Source organism: Homalodisca vitripennis, unplaced genomic scaffold, assembly GCF_021130785.1.
Source record: "Homalodisca vitripennis isolate AUS2020 unplaced genomic scaffold, UT_GWSS_2.1 ScUCBcl_2355;HRSCAF=7028, whole genome shotgun sequence".
Classification (NCBI taxonomy): domain Eukaryota; kingdom Metazoa; phylum Arthropoda; class Insecta; order Hemiptera; family Cicadellidae; genus Homalodisca; species Homalodisca vitripennis.
This window is the reverse complement of record NW_025778468.1, coordinates 57,175-67,706: the sequence shown is the minus strand read 5'-3', so window position 1 is coordinate 67,706 and position 10,532 is coordinate 57,175. Positions and strand designations below refer to the sequence as shown.

Below are 10,532 nucleotides of genomic sequence, written 5' to 3'. Positions count from 1 at the left end.
TTAACAGTTAGGGTTAGGGGAAAAAGCATTTTCAAAATAATTCGCAAAAACCTCACATTTTTCAGAGTCACTCTGGTACGTCTCCTGGCCTTGTTGAAGGGGAGGGATCGTAGAAGGCGTTCTGAGAATTCTTTTGGTTGCCAGCCACATTGAACTATCGCCTGGGTTTTATTTCACTCAAATATTTTCTGATAGTCATTAATTTTGAAAATATCTAATTCTGATTTTTTTTTTTTATTTTCCTGATGAGCCTGTTAAGAAGCTGCATGCGATCTTTCTGGATGCCTGTGTCTCTGCCACCGTCTCCTAAAAACATGTTTTTTCTTTAATTAAATTAAGAATTCTTTGCGGAGGGCGATTAGGACAAAACATGGTTTGTGATTGTTTTTGCGACTGCTTTTTTAAAACCGAATTTTTAATCAGCTCAGTGAATTGTAGTAGTACACAGTTGTCAATATCTTCGAAAGACTGTAAACAATTTCGGCAAGATAATATTAGTTTCTAATTCGTTATGAAATACAGCCCAGTCAACTTTACCATTTATTAGTTTCAAATGGAGGATTGGTATAAAATCGGGTTTAATTGAAAAAAAGTTTACAATTAACTGGTTAAGTGGTCAGACGTTAACTCGCATAAGGTTTGCTGTACTAATCGGTTCATTGAAATTATTAAACAAAACAATATCTAATATGTCAGGTTGCTGGTTTCTCTGCCACGGATAAAATGTTGGTTCTACAGGAGCAGATATATTAATAGTTGTTACGCATCAAGTAGTCATTCAATTTATTACCCTTTGGGTTTATTAGTGCGACATCCCCATAAAGTGTTTTTACTGTTTAGATTCTCCCATTAAAATAGTAGGACTATTATTATAGAGAATTCTATTAAAATCTTCATCAACAAAACGTTTGTTAGGAGGTAAGTATGCTGATACTAATGAAAAGTTGAGTCCATTTTGTAAAATTAATTTTTATGGAAACAGCTTCTAAACTTTGTAACTGGGGAGCAAGAAATTCGTGGTGTTTTATGTTTCTTTTGATCAAAATTGCGACACCCCCAGAGGCATGAGGAGCCACTCGGTCCTGTCTGTAAATAGAATAGCCACTTATTTTAAATTTATCATTGGGCAGGAAGTGAGTTTCAGTGACACATGCAACATCTATATTATGTCTTACTAGGAAATCTGTAAAGAGATGTTTTTTGTCTTTCAAGCCATTGGCATTCCAATTGAGAACAATTAAGTTTTTAAAGAGAGTTGGGGCCTGATTGTTAGTCACGGGCATTTTTAAAGAAAGAAGCAATAACCTGCTGAATAACCTTTTTCAACTGGGGTATGAGTATTTTTACTACATTGCTTATTATTTCGTCAAGACCTGAGATGTTACCTGCTTCCAGAGATTGTGGATCCTCTACGGAGTTTGCAGTTGAAGGAATGTACGACGGATGAGCCACCTCAGCATAGCTGGGGGAGTTCATATTCAACGGAGATCGAGGTGGAGATGATTTTGGTTGAGTTTTCCCTAGGTTCGTTGAGTTTTCGGGTCGTGTCGTTGTAACTTGTGGACGAGATTCTTGGTCGTTCCCTATGGAGGATTTCTTTGCGACCGGTCAAATTTTTCTGCTTGATGCCCTGGATAGTATTTACACCTCCTGTAATTTGGGGGGGGGGGGAAGTATGTTCCTCGCCGCAGTTAACACCACACTGGTTTGGTTTTCTTTACTGACCCGGCAGTCTGAATAGAGATGGGATCCCGAGCACCGCACACACAGCGAGGGGTCCAGTTTTTTGCAGAAGTTTTTTGTGTGACCAAAGTCTTGGCATCTCAGACACTGTGGGATGTTTTTTGACTTCCTTTTAATTTCCACTTTAACTATGGCGTGAAACAATTGTTCAAGGTTCATAATATCACGACCACTTTCCGAATTCTCCAGCTCTACAAAACAGAGTGGCATTGGACTTTTTTGTTTTTGTTGAACAATCTTGATACTTTAATGGTCGGGTAACCCATGTCACATAACTCTTGATTGATTTCTTCGTCAGTTAGAGAGTAGGGAACATTACGAATGATCACTTCAAGGTTTTTGTCCTGGGAAGGTTTAAACGTGAAAAACTTTACTTGATTTGTTTTCATAAAAGTTAGTTAGTTTCCTGTAGTCATTTATTTCTGTTAGGTTTATCTTGATCGATTTAGCTTTGATTTCAGTTGTGAAACTTGATATTACATTACACTTAATATCTTTTATTATTTCTTGGTGGTTATTTACGTCACGCAAAAATATTGGTGGGATCTTAGATCGTGATTTATTTTTTCTTTATATCATCAGGAGATCCTTGTTCCATTTCATGTCCTTGTTGTGAGGAAGGAAGACAGTAGCTATGATCTGCAACATTGGTATGGGTTGGTTCAAGTATCTTGAATCGGTTTTTTGAATGAATCTCACTCACATCGAGGTAGTACTTCTTAGGAGGTGGAGAAGCATTTGCAGTTTTAGTAATATGTCGCTTTTTTGGATTCACGAAGTCGTTGTTGTTATCGGGAAGAGGAACAGTTAGCATTTCATTCATGTCTAACGTCGAACTTTGTCCGAGCTGGAACAATTCATTAGCCTGGCTGGCTGTCATAGCGGTAGGAGTAGGTTTAAAACATTTTAGGTTAAGCCTTTGTTTACAATATTTGAATTGAACATCAAATTTCTTGTGTGAACGAATCTTGTGAATTAATCAAACAAATACAATCTAAACACGGTAAAAAGTTTAAAAACAATAATTAAAAACACTTAAATAAAACTTTTGAACAAACAATTCGAAGAAAATAGCGGACTAGAAAACACTAGGTAAAACTGTTTTGTCAGTCAGCTGAAGATCTCACTTTCTGAGACTGAAAGTCGAGGGTTAAGTTTGGCGTTGTATATAAGCAATGTTAACCACGAGAAAATTGATTTACTATTCCTTGAATTATTAAAATTTACTGTTGAAATCGAAACTAAAGAATTGTAATTTTCTGTGTCAGTGCTATTGTACTTGTATATCAATTCCAATTCAGTGACGTCTGATTCTAGTTAAAGATAACGGTAATAACAACTTTTTCTGATAAGATTAGGTATCTTATCGTTGAAACACATAATTATCCTCACTATTGTACATTTTCAAACTTTCCATCCTCACTTAGTTTTTTATTAATATTATTTTCATGTGAAATAAATAACAAACAAAATGGATTGTTTTACTCTGGTTGGACTTTTTGTTATACTGTATCTGTTTGTGTATCTACTTGTTTTTATCAATAGCAGACTGCGATTTTGGAATGGTGTTAGCAGAAAAATTTGGTAAAAAAATAGGTAAGGTCAAAATGTGTAAATAGTATACTATACAGTAATTGGTTTATTATATCACTGAATTGTTCATGTTAGCTGGAAAACTTTAGATTAGCACAACTGAGCTTAAAACTTAATTGTAATAGCCTATGTGACACATATTAAAATGTTGGGTACGGTAATGTTTACTGGGTAGACTTTAATAAGTGGCCTACACTCGTTATTCAATTTTTATTATTGAATGGTTCGATTGTTTTTATCTGAAGGAGAATTCGATATTACAATTGATTTCACTTAGCATATGAAGGTAGGGTTCGATAAGCGTACCCGGTTTTTTATATCGAAGAATCATCGATACCTAATATTCGCATCTCGAATCCTAGACTATAAACTGATATAAAAGTATCTATAACCCTAAATAACGATAATATGTTTTAAATTAAAATATGAGTATATAGGAAAACTCATAAATAAATAAGAAATGGCATAATAAACGAACCAGAACTAAATCGATCAAACAGGAAAACGCATAAATAATTATGAGCCACAATTCATATGGTTTATGTCATAATTATGGAATTGCTTATAATTATACACACGTAATTATATATTATTATGTGTATGTATAATAATAATAAATATTGTTATATATACATGTAATCATATCTATAATAATAATAATATGATTAAGTGTATTATTTGAAAGTGTTTACAGCTGTTGATATAGATTAATTAAGTTTAAAATTGTTCAAAATAATTAATCAGTATTGATTGGTTATATCGATGGTTGTGATTAAGTAATATCGTTTGCCATTTTTGATATAAAAAGCCGGGTCCGCTTATCCTACCTTACCCGCATATGATTTCAACTTATTAGTTATAGTAATTTTAATGTAAATAATAAACGACAAGAAGTAACTAATATTTTGAGACTTTGAAATTGGCGGTGAATATGAGGAAAATATGTAAGATGTTTCTCACAAGTGACGAGATTTGTTTAAGCAGCTTGAACATTTTGAGTTACGACTCCTGGTAACTCATGGGGAGAATTCTTTCCTCCATTTCACAAAAGCGGTTTCTTATTGATATCAAGCTGGGAAAGTTATAAATATTGTGAGGTTTCTTTGATATCTAAGTCTGGGCCATAGTTGGATTTGTTGTTTTGTAATGTTATTGTAAAATGTATGTATTTAAATTTGTAATTTGCAAGATTCTTCTTGTTACTGTAATTCATTATAACTCTTATTGTGTACGATTTTTACATACACGAAGTTCCGAATTGTTCAATAATAGCAATCGAATAATGAGTGTAGGCCGCTTATTAAAGTCTCCCTTGTTTACTTTTGTCACATTACCTAAAACGATCCAAAACCACTCTGAACAATTAAAATAAATTCTTTAATTGGCTGGACTTTAATAAGTGGCTTACACTCTTATTCGGTTGTTTTTATCGAACAATTTGATTTATTATCCAACTTCGATATGTAAAAATTGTACATAATAAGAGTTATAATAAATGACCATTTAACAAGAATAATCTTGTACATTACAATTTTAAAAACAATAAATTTAACACTAACATTACAAAACAACAAACTAAATTATGGCCTAGACTTAGATATCAAAGAAACCTTACAATATTTATAACTTGCCCAGCTTGATATCAATAAATAACCCGCTTTTGTGAAATGGAGGAAAGAATTATTCTTCCCATGGGTTACCAGGAGCCAAACCCACATGTTACAGCCACTTATACCAATTAAACGTTACTTGTTAGAAATATCTTATATTTTCCTCATATTCATCACCATTTTTCAGTCTCAAATATTGGTTACTTCTTGCTGTTTAATATGTGGGTTTGGCTCCTGGTAATACATGAGGAGAATTCTTTCCTCCATTTCACAAAAGCGGTTTCTTATTGATATCAAGCTGGGTAAGTTATAAATATTGTGAGGTTTCTTTGATATCTAAGTCTAGGCCATAGTTGGTTTTGTTGTTTTGTATTATTATTGTTAGATTTGTATTATTTTTAAATGTAATATACGAGATTTTCTTGTTACGGTAATTTATTATAACTTTTATTGTGTGTAAATTTTACATATGAAAGTTGGATAATATATCAAACCGTTCAATAATAGTAATTGAATAACTAGTGTAGGCCGCTTATTAGTCTTCCCTAAAATTACTATAATTAATAAGTTGAAATCATATGCTAAGTAAATTGTAATATCAAATTATTCCTTCAGATAAAAACGTAGAACCATTTAAAAAAAATGACTGAATAACGAGTGTAGGCCGCTTATTAAAGTCAATCCCTTTAATTTCCTGAAAGAATTTTTAGGTAGTCACAAACTATATTGAATTAAAAAATTATTAAACATTTTAATATTAGTTTATGTCTCAAATTAGTCTATCTAGGGGACTGAGTTGTCAACATTCACTCAAGAAGTGACAACACTCTTCTAATTAATTAATTTGAACATTTAACTTTAAACATCTGGCTCAACGTAAACAAATTTTCAAATGGTAAACGTAATCTTTGAAAAGTGACAATCTAAATAAAAATTACAGTTAACTTTAGTAAATTAACCAAAATAGCGTTGAAAGACGATAAACTGTTTTTCTTTGTTTTAGCATGTCAGCATGTTTGTTTTGTTATGGTTTAGTTATTATTTAAACCCTTGCGATCCGCATTAAACTATGACTGTCCTCTTACATTACCTGGCTGTAAGGGTAGTCATGGCTGTTCTATGCGTCAGGTCATCGATTTATGACCACGTTTTGTCCCTCAGCTTGGCGAGCCACACCTAGTGGCCCTCTCTGTTTTATCCAGTTGTGGCTGGAAAGTGCTGCAATCTCTTAGCCAAATAAGTAACTACATTAATATTTCTCTGTTTGCAGCACATACACTACTTTATAGTAAACATCGTTAAGAATTGTTTTTTTATCAATGTCAGTGTCATTATAGGTGCTATAGTATACTCTATCAATTTATTACTATATTGCATTTGTGATGGTGACGATGCTCAAAATATAGAAATGAGTCTGTTGATAATAGAGATCCACTTGAGACTGATTTTTGTGTACTTTTAAAACACATCAACCTATAATTTTTAATTAGATGTTACTTGATTCATTTCAGAGTAAATAGTAAGTAAGCAATTGATAAAGTTTAAGCTTTAAAGCTAATAAACTATGTACATTATTTGAGAATTTCATTTCAATCTCAGATATTTTAAGAGTTAAAGGTCAAATACTGCCACTTAAATCCAAGGAAAGTGGAGTGCCTGTTTACGCAAGCGCTGAGTAGTGATGCAGAATTCAGCCGGCCACTGTGCGTGGCCTAGCGTGCTGAGATGACAACCACCTGAGACTAACAGAACTGAGTGAGACGAGCAGGAGGAGGAAAAACTGCTGAACACCTGCTCTTTGAGTGCCCTGCAATAGTAAGGGAGCAGTACGCCATATTTGGTAGTTTGGACAAGGGCGGCGAATTTCCCCAGGGGGACCTGATCGGTTGTTTACAGCGGTTTGTAGAACTGCTGAAACTCTAGACTGTTCGGTCTCATGGTGTGCTTCCAGGGTGCGCAAAAGGCTCTTGAGGCTTAAGTGCATGGCAACAGGCTGCCCCATAGAAGAAAGAAGAAGAGTGAGAACTTTTGGCCGCATTAAAGGGTTCCTGATCGTAAAGGGTTGAATGAGATTATCCCAGCTGCAGTATAACAAGCAGCCATCATGGCAATTGAATCAGTAAACCAAATTATCAATTAGAATTACCCAAACTATCAAATAAAAAAATTATTCTGTGTGATGTTTGCATCATGGCCACAACTAAAATGGTGATGAACGTACATTAATTGTGTTACAAGCTGTCAAGTACGCTTATCATTCAAAATATTTAGAAGCAAATCTTACACCGTCACTTTGTTTTTTACAATTTATATACAAGGTGTTTGAAAAGTATGGGTACGGCTTAATATTTTACAAACCATAGCGGATAACATCTACAAACTTTGCACAGTGTCATATGGCTATGTAAAACTATTTTTCCTTGCTATTACCATGACATGCCAACCATGGGGGAACGGCCCACAGAGGAAAAACATGGAAATCTTAAATGAAAGCATGGGTCGAGTGATACCTCATTTGAAAGAGCTCACTTAGTAGAGTTGAATGCCGCAAACCGCATCTCAAAAGGTTTGTCGAATCAGAAATGGCGGGTTGTTTTAGGTACACATTGTGAAGTACATTATGCGCTGCCATTTCTGACTGGATCGTCGTATTCTGATGCGGTAGGCGGCGTTTCACTCTACTAACCGATGTGTTTTCACTGACTTTTTTAATTAGCAAATTATATCATAAATTTTTAACACAATAAATAAAACTAAAAAACATCAGTATTTATTGGGTTTTATTTATTATCTGCATATTAAATGTAAAATTCAGAATTGTAAGTACATTTTAAAGTATACTACTTATTATTGTGTCAGAATAAACAGAAAAGATGTTTTCCTTTTCTTTTACTTCTTATTGCGAATTTAAATTGTTTGTGCATTTATGTAGTATCGGCTATTGCCCTGATATGTGGAATAATATGGTTAGGTGAGTTTGTAATACTGTTAGCGCTCAAGTATTAGTGTTCAGTCTTTTGGAATTGTATATTTTACTGATCTGTACTATCTCGATAGATGTTTTTGTTTGTCTTCATCAGTGAAGGGACAGCACCAAGCTGCCTCAGCCTGTGCTGATGGCCGGAGGTATTACTGTTATCCTATTCTACTATTAGTGTCTTTTAAAAAGTGTTTGGCCTTCTCAAAATTGAATTTTTTTCTGGTTATTTTTAAATTTGTAAGCATTTTTTTTTTGTAAAAACAACAAATATTGTGCGTGAAGTGGTCTAAGTAAATGCTCAAAAGGTTTTCTTTACCGACCCTAGTTTTGGTGGACCTATGTGTGGAATTATGAAAAAGTACAGGTTTAAAGAAATATATTTGTTACTAACTTACTCTATTCAAACTCCTGAACTAGCCTAACCAAATTAATTATATTCTAATAAGGTTTTGGTTGTGCTAATTATGGTGCAACAAAAATCAATAGTATTATTTATTTATCTATTTATACGGTTTACACCATTTTACTGTAAGGCAATACCTAATTTAATCATCATTATTATTTTTAGTTTATTTTACATGTTTGCCATCAGGTTTAGAAACCCCAACAAAATTAGCCTTTATGCAGATGATTTAAATTTTAAAATATCAGGAAACTCGATCAAGTAGATACAAATAAATTTCCGGGTTTATCAATTGATAAGCATTTAAATTGGAATAAACATATCAATAAATTTCTTTTTTAAACATCCTCTGGACTGTATGCATTAAGAATAATGAAAATTAAGCAGTTTAAAAACATTAAAGCAAATGTATTTTGTCTATTTAGAATCTCATACATTATTTGGTCTATCCCTATATGGTGCAACATTGAACAGTAACTTAAATCAAATTCTAATTTTACAAAAAAAGACTAATAGAATAATTTTAAAATTAGGTTTTCGGATTCTGTAAAAGAACATTTCCGGTCATTGGGATTTGCCACTGTCTACGGATTGTATATTTGTCAGTTGATAATTCATATTAAGGGTAATTTGGACCAACTACCCAAAATAGAAAGTTCCCACAGTTATTACACAAGAAACAGTCAGCAACCAGCTTATGATAGTCATAGACTAGCACTTGTATGCCAAAAAACCTAGCTATGCAGGAATTAAGTTTTTTTAATAATTTTCCATATGAGTTTAAAAACATAGAAAACCAAAACATATTCAAAAAGAAAATTAAAACATTTCTAATTGGAAAACCTATTTAAATTTATTCATTAGAGAAATTTTTTATCTGATAAACTGATGTGTTAATGGTTTGGTTTATTAATGTTTTAATTAAAGTATTTAAGTTGCTGCTATTTTATACACATCAATTGTATACATTAGACTAAGTTTGACACCATTAAATTTATGCTTTGATGAATAAAGAAATTTTGAATTGAATTGAATTAAATGGTTCTAGAACAATAAGTATAAAACACAATACATGCTCATTATCATAACACAGGATCTTTCAAAAAGGACTGTACAACTTTAAAAATTCATATAGATTTATTCAGAAAAGATACAGTAGTTTTTTTAATGTTGCTTTAAGGAAAAACACATCAAGTTTTGACTTTCTTAGTTCACTAGTGCAGAATTGCGACGTAGCAAGTGCTGCGAAAAATAGCTGCCTCTACTGGATCGGAGCGTACTAGATGTATGTTTTGGTTTGAAGAATCATAATTTTCGTACCAAGAATGCTAAAGATCCTCCTAGTAGCCTACAATTTATGAGTGGCATAAATGTTTTGTAGAAATGGGATGATCAGTAAATCATAAGAAATCAGTTCCTCCAAGCACATCTGATAATTAAGCAAGTGAGACAGAGTTTTGTCAACAGCCCTACAAAATCAACCCGGCATGTATCGTGAGGTGCAAGTTCCAAAAACTGGAGTGTGTGTTGAGAAAACGTTTGCATTTGAAACCGTACAGTTTGTCGCTTTTACAAGCAATTAAAGACACTGATAAGATTGTGCAGAAGAACTTCTGTGTGGATATGTTAAACTGATTAGATGATAATGAACATTCCTTGGACAAAAAATTTTCTGACGAGTCAATTGTTCACTTAAGTGGCAAGGTTAACAAACTTAACTGTTGGATTTGGGGCAGTGAAAAATCCACATGAATCAATGCAACATGCCCGTGATAGCCCTAAGCTTTAGAATGTGTTTTGTGCATTGAGCTAGAAGAAAATTTATGAACCCGTTTTTTCCCAGAGAGAACCATTAACGGGATAGTGTACCTATATATGTTGCAGTAATGTTTTATACAACAAATCAATGAGGATGATCTAGAACAATATGTTTACTTTATGCAAGATAGCGCACCACCACATCTGATTGATGTCCTGGAATTTCTCAATGACCTCTTTCCATGTCAATGCATTGGCTGTGCTTTGCCAATTGCATGGTCCCCTCGTTTCCCAGACCTGACAATGCTAGACTTTTTTTCTGGAGGATATGGTGTACATAGTTGTAGAAGGTTCTTTGCCTGTCATTCTACCGGAACTTAGAGCAAGAATCTATGTTACACCTGCAATACTAGTGTGAATTAGAGAAGAAATTGACTACCAATGG

General features: G+C 33.3%; 1 protein-coding gene across 1 annotated transcript in view; it reads left to right on the top strand.

The window, feature by feature from the left end:
* The first annotated feature begins 2,875 nt into the window (after positions 1-2,875).
* Positions 2,876-10,532, top strand: part of LOC124371975 (dehydrogenase/reductase SDR family member 7-like) — a 44,312-nt gene continuing 36,655 nt past the window's right edge. Inside the window, 1 exon segment of the mRNA XM_046830343.1 lies at positions 2,876-3,339. Coding sequence (XP_046686299.1) covers positions 3,306-3,339 — 34 coding nt within the window. The 5' untranslated portion in view covers positions 2,876-3,305.